Genomic DNA, 17913 nt, shown 5'->3' with positions numbered 1-17913 from the left:
AAGAAACTCAGGAGGTCAAGTTTGAGAGAACAGGACTTAAAAAGGTCACAGCACCACTCCCCGTGGTCACAGGAGTGTTAAAACAACTTTTGAGGGAAGATTCTGACCAGCTTTTGGGAAGCAATCTTCTCTGAATGGAAATATTGCCTCCTGGGTTGAGACTCAGGAGGTCAAGAAGTCTAGGACAAAGGTTGCAAGACTCCACTATAAGGTTATATAAAGGTTAAACAACTGCTTGGCAGAGACTCTGACCAGCCAAGCAGCTGCCTGCAATTCATGCAGTGGGCTCCAGAACGGTAGATTCCAGAACTCATCACCTACGCTAGGATGGTCTTGACGGTGATGTGGCTGCCTCTGAGTCACTGACGCTCTGCTCTGTAATTGGTTGGAGTGCACTCATGGTTTGGTCTGTCATCTATGCCCTACTTGGGATAAAAAGCCATGTGTTTGCATCTCCCCAAGGAGAGTCTCATGTGACAACCACTCACAAATGAGCCATCCCTTGCCAAGTGCAGGGCTTCATGGGAGATGTCCAAGCCCTTAAGGCTATATCTGGAGTTTAAAAGTACCACTTACATGCAAGCCTTTTAGAACTTGGTAAACACAAACCTTAAAAACAAGAGGACTTACCAGATAAATAAAATTAAGTGAGTCACAGGCTACACTCAATCCTTGTTACATGGTTTGGGTCACTTATCACCAAGGGAACCAAACAGCATGAGTATTGGCAGGTACTTTTAAATTGGAAATTTCCCCCCACATTCTAGTGGTTATTATAAGCCTATCTACTGCCACAAGTTCAATTTTTCTAGGCAAAGAACAGCTAAGTCGATTAACCCATTGGCACAGAGTTAAGGATGTCTGACCAAATACAATGTGGAAATCAATTCTTAAGCTATCAACCATCCAACAAGAAAAATCCTATCCTGATCTTGACCATTCTTCCCTGCTGAACTTGGTTTCAATTATACATCATGGGAGGATAGGTGATTCTGGTGGGTTATCATGACCCAGTGATATATATGGCCACCTTTAGGAAATATCACAGCAGAGTTCCTGAGTCATGAATTAAATAGCTTCTTTGTAGACCAAAGTTCATGTCAGCACACCTAATTTATCCATTTTTTCAATGACTTGAATAATCCTAGTGACATACCAATATAATAAATACTATCAGAGAAAGTTGTATGTATGCCAATAGCAAGTGCATGGGAAAAGGATGAATAAATTCACCTTCAAAACATAAAGACCAGCAGCTGGAGGGAGGAGATTGTTCAGTGGTAAAGGCACTTGTCTGCAAAGCCTAATGACCAAGGTTTGATTGCCCAGTACCCATGTAAAGCCAGGTACACAAGATGACATACGCATCTGGCATTCATTTGTGGTGGCTAGAGGCTCTGGTGCACCCATTCTTTATCTGCCTATTTTTCTCTCTCTCGAATAAATACATAAAACATTTTAAAAAGGCAGCAGGAGGCTACAAGAGACTTCTCCTGGAAGAACAATGCTCTTTGAAATTGCCTTCCTAAAACAGGTGGACTAGCCATGAGGCCATGATATCACTACCCTTCATTCAGTCTGATATTTCAGAATTAACAGGGCAAGCAAAGATACCTCGAACAGTGTGAGCTCACAGCTGATCTCCCTGAAGTCATAGATTTAGAGTGAGAAAAACAAAACACATCTGATTTGCCAAAATCATGTCCCATTATAATCTTGGCTTAACTTGGTCATTGTTAAATTCTCTTTGTATGTGTCTGGCTACATAAGGAGCTTATAGCACTGGGCAGTGGATGTGGCATTTGTATGTACACTGTATGTCAATACCTTATGAAAGGGTAATATTAAAACCTGGCAGAAAATAAGAGGAGACTCTGAAGATTTCTCAACGGTGCCAATTCTGATGGATGCAATGACGCATCATTATTGAAACCACCTTCAGAGACAGGAAGGCAGCCCTGAGTGTAGGATTTGGGAATGGAGTGGGGAAGGCAACTGTTTTAGCTCACCTGGAGGCATTAGAGTTATTTGCCTGGTGCCTCTTAGACTGCTTCCACAAGAGAAGCCAACAATCAAGCCCTTAGAAAGATCTCTAGCTGGAGAATACGAATTTATACAAAGAAAACCAAGGAACGATTCCTTTGGTCACAAGAAGGCCAGCAATCCTATAAGATTCCCGGGAGGAATGAATTCAGAAGAACTGGATGAAAAGGACGTAGCTTAGGAATTAGATGTAGCAAGATCATTATAGAAGGGAATCTTAAAGATACATGCAGAGACAAAGCCAGACAAAGCAGTGGGGTTTTGGAAGTGATGGGGGAAAAGTAGCAATGGTGAGTGTTCAGCTTTTCTATTTCAACAACCTTAATGGTGAGAGGAAGATGAGTTAGTTATGAGGCAGCATGAAGAGGCAATTAGGGAGTCAAAGATAGCTTGATTGTTTTTCCCCTAGGAACTGAAAAGAAGCAGAGGGGCAGGCAGTCAGGAAGTGTTGAAGTATGAAATAATTAGCAGGACAGGCGCAGCTGGGACAGGGTTAGGTCAAGAGAGAACACTCTAACCTCGTGATAGAGAAGGAAACTGAAGAATGTTAGCTGTGAGCCTAGTTACATTTTGTGGTCACGGAGATGAAAAATTTGTGTAAATTTGGGTTACCCCACCTGCAATGAAGTGAGTGATGACATTTGGTGAGAATGGAGGCTGAAGTGAAACTAAAGTCCATAAAAGAGTTGCTGCAGAGGCTGGGGACTGGGGGAGCAGAGTACAGGGGTGATCAAAGTATCCCTAAGGGCCACTGCTTGTCCACCAAACTACCAGTGGGCCGTGCTGCTGTGGAGAACCTCACAAGCTGTTTAACAAGTGACCCCAGCATGATTCCACTTCAGGAAACAGCATGGGATGAAAGGGTCCAGCCAGCTCTCTTCAACAAGTGGTGGACAGGAATCACAGTTGTAGCAATTTAGAAAGTTGTTCAATTCTAGCTCCTAAATTATACTGGGAATCCTGACAAGCGAGCACGCTAGATGTGTTGTCTATACATGGGAGTTGGGAGGTACCTAATAAAACAGTGAAAACAGGAACCCTTGAGAAACCTGCGCTCTGTTCTCCACCCTTGGACTTGGAAACCTCTGTCTTCAGAATCAAGGCTGCACGTGTGGCTCTGGAATGAGCGGAGGTCGTCTGCTGTGCTCGCCATGTGCGCAAAACTAAGACCCAGAATGTGCTTTCTCAGCGCCTTACACGTACTGAGTTATTACCTGTATTCTTCAGCCAAGGAAGTCGAATGCGAAGAAGGTAAAATAAATCCTCTAGTGTCACACAAAGGTGAGAAAGGACCCAAGAAGTGTGAAAGAAGGCAGGGTCCATGCTCTGGCTTGTCATTACAAACCCCTGGCTGCCTCTCCAAGTCCCGCTGCAAGTTAGGTGTCTGTGTGCCTGTTTGTCTTTGCAGCTCTTTTGACAGAATGAAGTCTCACATGAGCAGCTCAAGTTCACCCACATTCTACTGCAGAACCCAAGCCAACTTCATGACATGCTAGTGGAGGACCCGTCTGCTTTCCAACTCCGGGAGGGCGACTTTCTTATACAGGGACAGCGCTCGCAGCCAGATGGCAGCGTGGACATGCTGGCACTGAGGGCATTTCTTGCTCAGAGGGCAGTGGGTAAGCGCCACGGCCCCTGCTGTGAGCCATCTTCAGATGCTCTTTCATGGCTGTGTGGGTTGGATCTACTGATCTCAGTGCAGGACAGGTGGGAGCTGGTGATGAGTCAGGAACCAAATAGCTCAGCAGGGCCCCTGGGCATGTGCAGCAGGAATTACCTTGTTTACACTTTGTTAGGAAAATGAACTGGAGGATCCGCACTCACTCAACCAGAGCCAAGCTGGCCAGAACTCACAGTCACGGGGCCTCTGGTGATAGGTGGTAGGTGAAACAACGACTGCCTTTTTCTGGGTCCTCAGTTTGCTTGGTTTGAGACAGTGACCTGGCGCATGCGAAGAAGCCCAGCTCTGAAGGACTGACTGGCCTAGGATGCACTATGCCAGGCCCTGGTCCTCTTTCCATTTTATTTCCTGATAGTAGCCAATACAGTTAAGAATAAACATGTTACTGAATGTGTCCTGTATGCATAGTACTATGCTGTCTTTTATATGCATTAACTTAATTTATTGCTCAAAAAGCTTGTATTTGTCAGGTACTATTATCTAACTGTAACCTTCTTTATTTTATACATAGAAATGGAAGCTTTTAAGGGAGTCTTCTTAGGATCACTCAACTAGGAAACGTAGTGTAGCCAGGACTCTGATCCAGGCCTCCCTCCAAAGAGCGTGTTCCTGCAACAGTGCGCACCACCCCGTCCCTCACAGGCCCGAAGCAACACTTCTCTGAGCAAGTATCTCTCCTCCAGCAATGTTGCTTCTTGAACACAGCGTCTGCTTCTCACCCTAAAGCACCACCTTCTCGTCCTCACCATGAGGCGAGGGCTCCTTCACTGTGCACTGGGTGACACGTCGCCGAGGACCCCCCTTCTACAATAAATCTCCTCCGTATAGAAGAATGAAAGACATGGCATTTCCACCTTCAAAGACATGGGTTCAGAGAAAGCTGCTCTCCATAGAAAAGAACCTCAGAAGTGGTGGATGAGTCAGGTGGATGGAATGTGCTGGAAACCTGGGCTTTAGGAGTCCCAGAGAAGGATGGGGTCCACAAGGGGAGGGGCTTGATGACATTAGATGAAGCAGATGGGAATTAGATAGTTGGAGGACTTCTGAGATAAAGTTCAAGACATAGTAAATACACTTGGGGGACACTAAACATGAAACTAAACATGTAAGTTGAGGCGGGTTGGAGCAGGTCTAAAAAGCTGATCAAGGTGAAAGCCCACACTATCTCCTCTAGACTAAAGTAAGTCCTGGGGTCTCATGGCCAGGGTCATGAAGGAAAGGAACATTTTGGTTTGAGAGAGATCAAATAAAACTTGACAGAAGTATTTTGGATCAATGGAATATACATTGATCACAGACTGTTTTGTTTTTGCCTAGATGTGCCTAATATACTTTGTGTTTTGATTTTTCTATTGTAAGTGATCCTTAAAATCCTCCTAAAGGTAGGAGAAAATATTTTTTAATATTTTTATTTATTTACTTGACAGAGAAAGGTGGGGGAGAAAAAGAGAGAGAATGGGCGTACCAGGACCTCCAGCCACTGTAAACGAACTCCAGACACATGCACCCCCTTGTCATCTGGCTAACGCCTCAACCACTAAGCCATCCCTCCAGCCCAAGCAAAATATTTTTGCTATGAGGCGCCGGGGGTTCTGAGGTGGTCTCCTAGCTTGGAGCTTTCCTCAGAAAATTTCTATCTATCCATAGACACCAGATGTCATTTCCTGGGTCTCAGGACAGGGCCTTCTCACACTGCATCATGTGCAGAATTAACTACCTCACAGACAGAACTTCTGTACAAGGAGCCATTACAACATCTATGAGGGGGAAGGATGTGGCTCCCACAATCCCAGAGACATGGTAACTCAAAGGACATCTCAGTTAAAAGTGCCACTTACGAAATAAGGGAATGGCAACTATATAATGGGAAGCTTGCTTCTTACCTATTAACATCCAGTACCTCCCCAGGGAGATGTTTTTCTTTAAATTATTTATTTATTTATTTATTTATTTATTTATTTAAAAGAGAGACCAATAGAATGGGTGTGCCAGGACCTCTAGTCGCTGCAAATGAACTCCAGATACATGTGCCACCTTGTGTATCTGGCTTTATGTGGGCTCTGGAGGACCGAACCTAGGTCCTTTGGCTTCGCAGGTAACACCTTAACCACAAAGCCATCTCTCTGGTCCAGGAGATGTTTTTCTAAAGCTCCAGATAATGCAGACCTTTGGTAATCTCTGGTAGTTGGGATACCCACCCTCCCCTATGTTATGCACAGGCTGAGCACAGACAGGATTTCTGGTGGGCTCTATACCAACCTTTTTTTTTGGCATATTTGGCAGAAAAGATGAAAGAACTGGACTGAGAGACAGAAAAAAAAAAATGGTTCAAGACCAGGCTGCCCTACCCATAGCTGAGATACTGATAGTCACAAGGTCCTTGCCCTCGCTCTGGTTTTGCTAAATGAGGGGTTGATACTATCTGACCCTTATAAGTCATCCAACTCTGTCATTGTGCTTTAGCTGCCTCACTTTTCCAACACAGCTTACCGCATCATAGCTAGAGTTTCTTTGTTTCTTCTTTCTTTCTTTCTTTCTTCCTTCCTTCCTTCCTTCCTTCCTTCCTTCCTTCCTTCCTTCCTTCCTTCCTTCCTTCCTTCCTTCCTTCCTTTTCGAAGTGGGGTCACACTCTAGCTCAGGCTAACCTGGAATTCACTATGTAGTCTAAGATTAAAGGCGTACACCACCACAGCCAGCTCAGAGTGGGTTTCTTAAAACACAAATTAGACCCTGTGGTACACCCCATATCACTTCCTAGCTACAAGCCCCCCCTCCAATCTACAAATCACTGTCGCCCATCACCCTTGTCACAGCCTTCGCTGTCCTGGGTGATGTGGCACCCACCTGCCTCTACCCATCACTGCTGGTCTCAGCCACAGTGGCTTCCTCTGTCTTGAAACTTACCAGACGCCCTCCTGTCTTAAGAACTTCACAGATACCACCCACTTTTGCTCTGGCCTGGCATGTTCCTCATCTGCTGTTCACCTGACTCTCTCCTATTGCTCTTAGAGTCAGTCATCAATAGCCATCCTGGGCCTCCCACTGCTCTTCTTCACCACACTGTGTGTGTGTCCTGAGGCTTATTTTCTGGGCTGCATGACCTCCATCCCCTTCTAAGGTGGAGACTGGTTGGACTTTGCTCACCACCCCAGGTCCAGTACCAGGAGCGCAGTATTTGCTGGAGGACCAGTGTGCCCGCAGAAACCAGACAAAAGCCAGCCCGCCCAGTGCCTGGGGGTGGGAGAGCAAAGACCTGTGTCCGCTCCTGGCCCTGCTGTCCTCTTGCTGTCACAATGTCAAATCTCTTATCTGTCAGCCGCTCTTGACTTTCCTCCCTCTGAAAAATCTTTGACCTAAAATTCCTCAGAACGAAGATGAATGCCAACCTGCCTTACAGCCAGCGGCAAATGAGAACACCTGAGCTCTGAGCGCGACGCTACCCGTTCTCCAATGTTCATTCATTCCTCGCTCAACCTCCACACAAACGCCCGTGACCTAAAGAAAGGGCAGGAACAACTTGCAACTCTACACTGGAAAGAGAGCCCCTAGAGCCTTCCTCCGGAAACCCAGAAGCTTCCCTGGGCTGGCAGCAGCTGTGCCCTCCGCTCCGGATAACATCAGAGCGGAGAATGAGTTAAACAACTTCCGAATTCGGGCATTTAGAAAGGTGGCGGCTTTCTTTCTGTTTCCTTGAGTCCCACAGCAGTGGACATGTATTTTCTGGTCATGCTGTCTGGACCTTGTCTGCTGAGGAGCCGAAGTTAAAATAACTAACTTTCCTCACACCATTCTTGCTTTTCGGGACAGAGGCTCATTCACCGGCGTGTCAGAGCAGAAACAAAGACAGCTGTCTGTTTTCTCCCCTGGTGTCTATAATTAGATTCCCATGAAGAACTTGGCCCCAACAACGCTCTGCTGGACAAATGCCTCCCCTTATGACACACGCAAAGTCAGAACACCCGAAAGTGTCTCTACCCTTCCTCATCTCCACAGAGACCCAGACAAAGCAACCAGTCACTTACCCTCTTCAGCCACGAGAAATGCTTGTAAACATCAATGTCCCCATCCATGCTGGGCACCCATGTCAGCAGTGAGAGTCCTTGGTTGAAAAAAAAGCCTTTTTGCTGGCTGGAGACCAAACCCTCTCCGCCTCCTTGCCTCTGCCCCCTCCCCTTCAGGAACAGCAAGTTGAGTTCCAATTTCCCACTGCCCTGGTCTGTGCCCTCCAGCCTTTCCCTAAACAGTTGCAGATACACAAGGACTCAGACCGGACCGTGCTGCTCCGGGGTCCTCCCCCGCCGCCCCCACGGGCAGGCAGGCAGGCAAGCGCGCAAGCCACACACACACACACACACACACACACACACACACGGCAATCAAACTGCACCAAAAAAAGGGGGGAGTGGGGGCAAAACTTGGGAGTTGTAAACACACACATGCACACACTTGCACAAACACTCACACGCAAGGCCCTTCTCCCCAGTGATAATACCAGAGCCTGCCAGAGGGAAACGGTCCTGAGGAAAATTCCTTGTCTGGCTTCCCCCTTGCGGAGTGGCTGGAACTCATTACCAGGAGCCCCCGATTTCCTGTCTCCGCTTCCCTCCGCATTTACCCACGGCTCCCAGCTGCTCTCAGTTTACTTGGGACTGGGGAGATGCCTAAAAATAAGCACTGCTCTCCCAGGAGCTGGCCGGTTCCCACACACAGTCTGACCCCCACCTCAAGCCCACGCCTACCCCTCTTCCAGACAGGCCACCGCGGGCTGCACCCTGAGGAGACCCCGTGGTTTCCAAAACAGGACAGATGCAGAACCAGCTCCAGTCTCCGTCCCGGCCCCAGCGGTATGCCAGGCCGGGGCAGGAGGTTTGCTATCCTTGGCGCTGCTGGCACTACCCACCAGAGACCAACTGCTGCAACCTTGAGACCTCTGCCACCCGCTCCCTCGGGGGAGCGCTGCTCGGGGCTGGGAGCCATCACCGCCAGGCTCCCTGGAGGCCACATTCCAGGGTGTGTGTGGGGGGATTACTTTGTCTGTCAAGCCCCAGGCCTGTGCTCCTGGCTGTCCCCACCTCTGGAAGACCTGCTTGACAACCCAGAGAGGTGACAAGGGTGAGGCCACTTTACGTGTTTCCATGAGACTAGGGGAGTGGCTCCAGGTAGGAAGAAGCCGAGAGGCAACGAGGAATTGAGTTTCTCTTTCTAGGGTGACCCCTCTAATGCTCCCCAGATGCAGCTCTCCCCTAGGCCATCTCCTTTGAGAGCTTTTGCCCCAAACAGCATTTTTCCTTTGCCCAGCCAACCCTTAATGTGTGGCCTTTGGCTATGACTGATTACGAAAGTTATCTTTGATGTGGGAACAGTGGTTACAGGCAAGGGCTCCGCACTCTGCTGTCGTAAATGGCTTGCAGACACACATCTTGTGACTGTGGAGTCTTCCTGTGTCTTTCCTGGAAATCGGAGCGTGAAGAAACAAGTGTCCACAGCATGGCAGCAGGGCACTGATGCTCACTAGAGCCCAGGAGCGGGGCCTGAGTGATTGGGCAGAAGAGAGGCTAGAGAGTATAGAATGGGCAGCTTAGTCAGGCTCAGAGATCAGAGGCCAGGGGAGGAGAGCTCAGGCCAGCAGCTGGCATGAGGGGAGGAGAAAATTCCTGGAGACACACCCAGATCAGAGGCCAGAAGAAAAAGCAGGCTCACTGCCCTGCCCTGAGCTCTGGATCTCTTCTTTATCCTGGCCCCCATCCAGAGCATGGCCCAAGGCTCCCACCCCTACCCCTAGCTGATTTCTGTGCCCAGACCTCAGTAATATGCAAATGAAGAAAGGTCTGTCAAGGGTGCAGGGGTAAACAGAATATATATATTCTAGGAAGTTGGGAAAGTCAAATGAAATTCATTAGGTCAACAAACATTTGCACAATACCCAAGACTAATGAAAGGAACTTTCTGCCTGGGTAAAGAATAAAGGTGTGGGATTGGAAATCTTGCTCAGTGGTTAAAAAGCACTTGCTTGCAAAGCCTAATGGCCCAGGTTCCATCCCCTAGGACCCACATAAAGCCAGATGCAAAAACGGCACGTGCATTGCAGTGGCAAAAGGCAGTGGTGTGCTCATTCTCTCTCTCTCTCTCTTTCTCTCAAATAAAGATTTTATATAAAAGAATAAAGACACGCAGAATCTGGGTGGTTATTTGGGGGCACACTCCCATTCCTTAAAGGGTAGGAGAAACACTGTCCATGGAGACACTCAGTGCCCTTTTTTAGCTTCTGGTGAGAGAGGGAGAGTCAGATGACAGCGCTGCTTGAGGCTTTGGAGAGATGACGCAGGTACAGTCCAGCAGGAAGCTTCCCGTGACAAGCCCCTCCTCAGCTCCTTCCTGAGCACCCACACTCATTTCACTGCTGGCTACAGCCTCCTCCCCTCCCCTCTGTGAGCTCCAGGCTACAATGGCTGAACCATAGCTGATGGTGGACAAGTCTGTGCAGCACCAGACTGCTGAAAGCGCACATGATTTCTGATTCATTTCTTTCATTCCTACAACACAGTAGAGTCTTAATGATCCTCTGAATGAAACGAGGCTCAAATGGTAAGACAAAATAAGAGTAAAATTGCACTTGGAGAAAAAGACTTGAGTGAGTCTCTTTTCTTTTCTTTTCTTTTTTTTTTTAAAAAAAAAAAAAGAGGATAAGACGGGGGGCTGGAAAGTTGGCTTAGTGGTTAAAGGTGCTTGCTTAAAAGCCTGCCAGTCCAGCTTCAGGTTCACAGCCACTCACATACAGCTGGACAGGTTATTTGTTTGCAGCTTCAAGAGAACCCGGCATACACACACACAATTGTGGTGTCTTTTTAAGTTTAAAAATATTTTATTTTTATTTATTTATTTGAGAGAGAGGAGGAGGCAGAGAGAATGAATGGGCACGCCAGGGTCTCTAGCCACTGCAAACAAACATCAGAGGTATGCATCACCATGCGCATCTACCTTATGTGGAGAATTGAATCTGGGTCCTTAGGATTCACAGGCAAGCACCTTAACCGCTGACACATCTCTCCAGCCCCGTAATTTTCTTTTAAAGGAAAAGAAATGGCCAGTGTCATCTATGAGCTCAACTAGTGGGATAAGCTAGGGGCAGAGGTGGAAAGGAGGGGAGAGAAGGAAACCAGACAAGCTGAACTAAATTCTTGACATTTTTATGCATTAAGTACCAATTCTTACCACAGTATTTTTATGTACTGATCAAAATACCAGAATATGCTTTACTTATATTACAATTTACATCCCAAATCTACAAAAAAAAAAAAAACCCACTGAAGTATCTGGGAGTGTGTCACATATGTGTGGCTGTCAGAAAGGAAAGGAGTGGGGAAAAGTGTGACGTGTGGATGCAGGAGTTTAGGCAACTCCTCACTCAGAATCTGCCACAGTCTCAACCAGTATTCCCTCATCACATTGACTCAGTGAACCCTGATTGTTCCACACTCATCCATCTTGGCCAGGGGTACCCCATAATAATCCACAGATGGGCTCAATGGATCAGATAAGCCCCAAACATAGTCCTAAGAGGCAACCAAAGTATTGTGTCTATGGACAGACCTCTATTTCTCTGAAACTAGTTTTCAGATTATCAAAATGGCCCATGACCAGAGATGCCCAGGTTACATCTGGCCTGAAAAGTTATTCCTAAAGGTTTAGGCTGCCCTTGCTATTGCATGGGGTATGATTGGTCTTTCTATTTCTACCACAATATTACTGGAGGGGGAGTCTCAAGGCCCCACAAAAGGGGTACAAATAGGGGTTGCCATACTGATCCTGACAGCCCTCAGGGTCTTTCCCAGAAACTCTAGCAGTGAGACTCAGCTCAGATGCCTGGAGCCTGGGACAGCCAGCTTGGGGCAGGACACAGAGGATGGGTGGCCAGGCAGTGAAAGTACAGTCGGAGGCCAGAGTGATTAGATTTCTGTGGTGGCGGGGGAAACTTGTAGCTTGCTCATCTCCATCCTAGGGAACCCTAGAATTGTCACCTACCTGGCTGTGCTTCCAGAGGATGGGAGAGTGGGCTCCCCAAGGTCTCAATCCCACCAGCACAGCGAGTCAGCAACATCTTGAGGCATAACTGTGGACTGGGAGGAGCCTCACAGGCCACATGCTATTCTGCCAACCCATCATATGCATTCTGACCTTGGCTAAGCCCTGAGCCTTGGCCTCTGGGCCATGGTGATAGCCATCTCTCATCAATCACACACAGACTGTGTCCTCAAGAAGATGGGTGCACAGTGAATGTCCCTCACTGTGAGAAGAGGAGGAAGAGAGGGAAGAGCTCAGTGGAGGGAGTTCTAACTACAAGCCTCCATCCCCAGCCATCATCAGCCACGAGTGTGCGCAAGCACCGCATGCAAAGGGTTAGATCAGAGCCAGAGGGTCGATATTCAGAGGCCTGCTGGGCCGTGCCGTCTCTCATACTGAACTCTGCTACTTGTACTATGAAGGCGGTTGTAGCCAACGCCTGAACCAGTAAGCACGGCTGAGTTCCAGAAAACCTTATTCATGGACACTGAAATGGGAATTTTTATATTGTTTCAACATCACAAAATATTCTTGTGATTTTTCTTCAATTATTGAAAACTATAAAAAAATTGTTCTTAGCTGATTCAGGGACATAGCAAGCAGGCAGTGGGCCAAATGAGCCCAGAGTTCACAAACGCCTGGGTGAGGACAAAGCTTCCATATCTGTAACAAATTCCCTGGGCTACGGGGGGGCTCTAGAAGCCTAAGAATGGAGCCCGAAATTGCACATAGCTAACAAGGTCCCACAAGATGCTCATATTGCTGGTCCCGGGACCACATCTGGAGTAGAAAAAGGTAAGAAGACACTGTCAGAAGTTCCTCAGAGCACTGCATAGTGGCACTGTGAATTCCTGCGGCCGGCCTGCCCACCACAAGCAGTGCTGGGGGGCAGAGGGTCCTGGTGTAGCTGACAGGCCTTCCTCGCGGGTGGAGGGTTAAGTGGGTGTCTACATGCTTAGACCTCAAATCATGCTAACCTGGCAACATCGGCTGCCATGCCCTGCAGGCCCTGAGCAGGAAATGTCGTAGGGAAGGATTTATTTGCTCTTTTACCAGTGTTTGCACATTCTTGGCCATTTATAAACATTGGTTCTTGGGGCTGAAATAGTCTCTTTTGGTCAGGACTGAAAAGATCCAGATTGCTAGGATTTACTTGCTTGGAGAAGGAAGAGGAGGACTGAAACCCAGGAAAAATAAAACAGCTAAAACTGCAGTGACCAAGAGCCCCTCAAATATTAGGTACTGTGCCAGGAAAATTGTGCCCACCACCCCACAAGGCACAGGGAGCACCTCTCAGACAGGCTAGTGGACACATGGGCCAGGAAACACTTCCCGAATGTGGAGAGCCGCCCTACCGCACCCGGCAAACGGCACTAGGGTCAAGGAGTCTGCAGACGTCTTCTTGCCACTGACAAGGGAAGGTTAAGTCTCTGCTTTGGGTCTGGTCCTCAACTGCCTTGCCTCACAGTGGAGGCTCCCCACCAGCTCTTTGTTCACTGGTTCCTAAGGAAAATAAGAAAGAACTTTCTTTTCCAGCTGATCCAGGGGCACTGTCCAAGAGCTACACGGAGAGGTGTTTATGTCACCTTCCTAATTAAAAAAAAAAAAAAAACACCCATTTTCTTTTATAAAGCCCATACTTCATTTCTATGCCTTGGGATTCAGATCATCAAGCTTTTGTCCCTGACTCCCACCTACTGGCTCCCTGCAGTACTGCAAGGGACCAACACCCACCACAACACCCTGCGCCCAGGACTGGAGTCCCTGTGGACATCAAAGCGCAGGGAACAAAACACCAGCTCCGAGGCCTTTCAGTGTTCAGTAACGCGGCTCCTGTCTGTCATAGAGGCAAGTAAGGAGCGCATTGGAAACTGGCACTCTACGTTTATTTCTGCAAATTACACGTATATATGTATGTATATGTATGTGCATATATATATATGTGTGTGTGTGTGTGTATATATATATGCACACACACACACAGAGTATGTATATTCTGTGTGTTTGTGTGTGTGTGTGTTAGAACTCAGAGCCTTCTTGCATTCTTTTTCCCCCACATATGTATACGTGTTCATGTGGATGAGGGGTGCACATGCATATACGTGGTACATGTGGAGGTCAGAGGTCAATGTTCAGGTCTTCGTCAACCACTCTCCGCTTTAGTCTGTAAGGGAAGGTCTCTAGTACCTTCTAGGTACGCACTCTACTACTAAACGACATTTCTGAGCTCTGTCCCCCGCATGTCCTCATCTTCTCTTTTAAAACCTACAGCAAATAGCTTTCCTACAAATGCCCTGCCTGTAGCTTTTCACAATCAAAAATGTTTAAAAAAACAAATATATCCAAACCGGTCTTTGTTTCCCTGCTCTTCTGCAGAACAGATACTGAATTAACTCACGTGGCAAGCGAGACTCCATCTCGTGTTATAATCCATACAACAGGCGTTCTCACCCCAGCCTTTTTGAAACTCCTCTGGCTTTGCAATGTGGTAAACAGATTTGCCTCTCTGGCCAGAATGAAAGGTTGCAAGCTGATCTGGCAGGAAGGCACAGGCTTGGTGTGTGGAGCTGGGAGCTGGAGAAGCCTCCATCTGTGACAAGGCGGTTGAAGGCTGATGGGAGAGGGAGGGAGGCACGCCCCCATCTGGTCTCTGTCTCTGCTCCGACAGATTAATTCAAACGGCATGTGAGAACGCCTGGCCACTGTGATGTCAGAGGTGGGCGTATGCCCTAGATGTGGCTCCAAGCCCGGTGGACCTAGCATGGGCCACCCACACAGGTCAGTTCTCTCCACTATTCTCAAGCTATAGGCCTCCACTGGGCCTTGACATAAGGGTGCTGCACCAGGAGGCTCCCCACATGGTCTCCACTGAAAGGCATAAGAGATGGAGGCCAAAGATGGTGCGGGAGGCTCCTTGCTACAGATCCTAGAACAATGCACTAGATAAAAGGCTTGGCAAGACTTTGCAGATATTCAGGTTGAGCTGTTACTTCCAGTTGGGAAACTGAGTCTCAGAGTAGGAAAGATTCACAGAACTAACGTAGAATGCTTCTTAAAACTTCTTCGTACTTCCTGTTCCTCCACTCACCTTGGTCCAGCTCGCCTTCACCCATCCAGGCTCACTGAGCCGCACACCTGACAGGTCACCTGCCATCTCACAGAAGAAAGCCCTGGGTTCCCACGGGGTGGCCAAATCTGTTACATATGCTCCAGTTCCAAAACAAGTAGCCTCTCTGGAGGACCTCTGCCAACCACTGGCCCTCACCCTGCTACATGGTGCTGCCCTGACTTGCCCTGGCTTTGCTGGGTCTACCTGCCCCTTCCCTGACTTCATCTTGAACCTTTGCCAAGGATCTCCTTGGCCCATATCCACAGTATTAAACAACAGGATGGGCTGGCTAGTGGTAGGAGATGAGGCATGTGTGAGGTAGCACCCATACTTGCTTTAGCTGGGGTCTGCTGGCTTTAATATCTTTTGGCTATCACCCTAAGACCTGGGGCAAGAATCACCCCTGAGTACCGACTCTACTTGTCTTCTTGAATGCATGCTTCAGCCCCGCAGAACGCATATGAATGTGGAAGGCTATCCTCTTTCCACGCCCAGCCAAGACCAAGACCACTCCAGCCAACCTTTACTCTGCAACTAAACAGGTGTGGAGACACAGAGATGCCCCTTACAGATCCTACGAAAGCCCACTGGAAGTAGTCGAGTGGTGCCAGGATCTTCTGGCCCATGGTACATGTCAGGGGAGGAATGCCTCTTTCCTTTCTGGACTTGAGTCATCTCCTGAAGTTCAGGAGCTCTTGGCCTGAAATAGCCACATCTTCCTGAGGGCATTACCCTGAATCTCAGCACAGCACATGGTGGAGGACACAAGCCTGGATCCCATGTGAACTTTGGCTCAATTCCCATCAAAAGAGATGCAGGCTCATCCTTACAGTGGGTGCTGGCTGCATAGTGTCTACCAACCTGAAAGACCATGGTCCCGTCTGAAGTTCTGCAACTCTACAAGGTGGGAGAGCCCCACCAATGACCTCCTTGAAAGCTCTCCTTGGACTCCACCAATTCCCTGTACCAGAGTTTCATCCACCAGGGCTAGGCTGAGAATTCAGATGCACATTCTGTTCTGAGGCCAGGGGCATCCAAACCTCTTGCTCCTTGCCTCAGTGGGTCCTCAAAAGCTGTTCCCATCTCAGAGAGGCCACATTGCCTTTCCAGGTCAGGAGCCCACCATTCACTGCACTTACTGCCAGCAGACAGGACACAGGTTTAGCCACAGGAGCCTAGACACTTATAACTCAGCACCACTGACTGCTGAGCAGGTCTGTTCCACTGGGTCTTTAAGATGATCCTGGCCTATTTACACCTGTCTCCAAGCAGAGGCCTAGACAAGAGGCCTCCTGCTGGCCATGTGGGTACAGCTGTGCCTCAGCCTACCACAGGAGAACTAGCTCTAATTCAAAGACACACAGCTGCCCACTACAATGGACTAGTACCAGGAGCTCCCTTTCTAGATAAGACAGAAAGGGAAGGCCCAAGACTAGTCAGTTTGTTCTGTCCTGAGCGCTAATCATTCATCCACATCGACCACTACCTTCTGGCAAGGTCCTTGGACCTGGAGACCACAGATTCCATGGTATCCATCCTCCCTGATGAGTACCAATAATAGTAGGTATATTTCCCACCACATGACCCTTCTCTTCTGGCCAGAGTTGACAGGTCCTTGGACAGTCATCTGACCCAAGGATAGCTAATCCATAGCTGTGATTATATTTTAAAAGCTTTACATCTCTACTTCACTGGTACTAGACCTTTTTGTTGGTTTGTTTGTTTTGTTTTCAGCCTGGAGAATTCAGCTCCAACATTATGAGCTGGCCAAATGAGATTCTTTAGAAATCTGAGGTATATCTTGTGTGTGTGTGTGTGTGTGTGTGTGTGTTGTGAGGATAGTATGTGTTTTGTAGGACACATGGAAACTACTTGTCAGGCAACCAGAAGAATAAACTCATGGAATGTTGTAGCGAGTCTGAGCTGTCTTCCCCCAACTCTATTGATTTCTGACAGCAGCCACCTTCTGCAGGCCGGGCCCCGCCTCACTGCAGTGTTTACCATGGCAAACTGAAGCCAATTCAACTTGAATATCTCTTGCATGGAATGCGTGAATCTAGCAGTGTTTTAGATTTCAGATTCTTTATTTATTTTATTTTTGGATTATTTACATTGACTTTTCTGCTTGAGGATCCCTAAGCAAAAATCAAATAATATAAATTGCTCCAAAATCTGAACCCTTTGGATTTTCTGAGCAAGGATGCTCAACCTGCACTTGCCTTCCCAGCCTCCCCTGCAGCTGAGTATGTAGTGTGAACAAATCTTGGCTACTGGGACTAAAGTGAAGTATGCTAGAGGAATCCCGAGAAATGCTTTCCCTCCTCAATTAAAAATAAATAAATAAGGACTAGAGAGATGGCTTAGTGGTTAAGGCACTTGCCTGCAGAGCCCAACGACCTGGGTTTGATTCTCTAGTACCCACGTAAGCTAGATGCACAAGGTGGTACATGCATCTAGAGTTTGTTTGCAATGGCTAGGTGCCTTGGCATGCCCCATACTCTTCCCCTCCCTCTCCTCCATCTCTCTGTCTCTGATGTTGGGGCAAAGATGGAAAGAGCCAGAAACTCTGAGGACATCCAGAACCTGATTAATTGGGGCTTGTCTCTCCTCTCAGCACTTTTATAGTAAGACAAAAACTTCCTTATTGCTAATGCCACTGTATTGGAGAAAGTATTCCAACATAGTGTTGTTACAAGGCAGAGGTGGACCATATCACATTAATGTCACAGCAGACCACTAAGTTGGAGGTACGTGATAAAGACAGGCTGTCTACAGGAGAGAATGATGCAAGCATGCAAATGCTGTACAGCCAGCATGCATGGAGGGTGACCAGTGTCCCTTAAACAGTCTCACTTGATCTAACTCCAATCCTAATCCACATAAAATTCTTTAAAAATGTCAATCATGAGCTGGAGAGATGGCTTAGCAGTTAAGGCACTTGCCTGCCAAGCCAAGGGACCCATGTTTGATTCCGCAGGATCCATGTAAGCCAGATGCACAAGGTGGCGCATGTGTCTGG

General features: G+C 47.8%; 1 protein-coding gene across 4 annotated transcripts in view; it reads right to left on the bottom strand.

Moving 5' to 3' along the window:
* Ppfibp2 (PPFIA binding protein 2) overlaps positions 1-17913 on the bottom strand; it is a 168791-nt gene that overhangs the window by 80095 nt on the left and 70783 nt on the right. Inside the window, exon 1 of one of the 4 annotated variants that reach the window (XM_045145273.1) lies at positions 7747-7920. The exons of the other annotated variants lie outside the window; for them this stretch is intronic. Within the exon in view, the coding sequence (XP_045001208.1) occupies positions 7747-7794 (48 nt within the window). The 5' untranslated portion in view covers positions 7795-7920. Of the gene's footprint in view, positions 1-7746; positions 7921-17913 lie in introns of those variants that run through there. 4 annotated transcript variants of the gene reach the window in all.

This window comes from Jaculus jaculus, chromosome 3, assembly GCF_020740685.1.
Source record: "Jaculus jaculus isolate mJacJac1 chromosome 3, mJacJac1.mat.Y.cur, whole genome shotgun sequence".
NCBI classification, from domain to species: domain Eukaryota; kingdom Metazoa; phylum Chordata; class Mammalia; order Rodentia; family Dipodidae; genus Jaculus; species Jaculus jaculus.
Note: the sequence above shows the minus strand (reverse complement) of the source record. Positions and strands in the feature narration are given on the sequence as shown.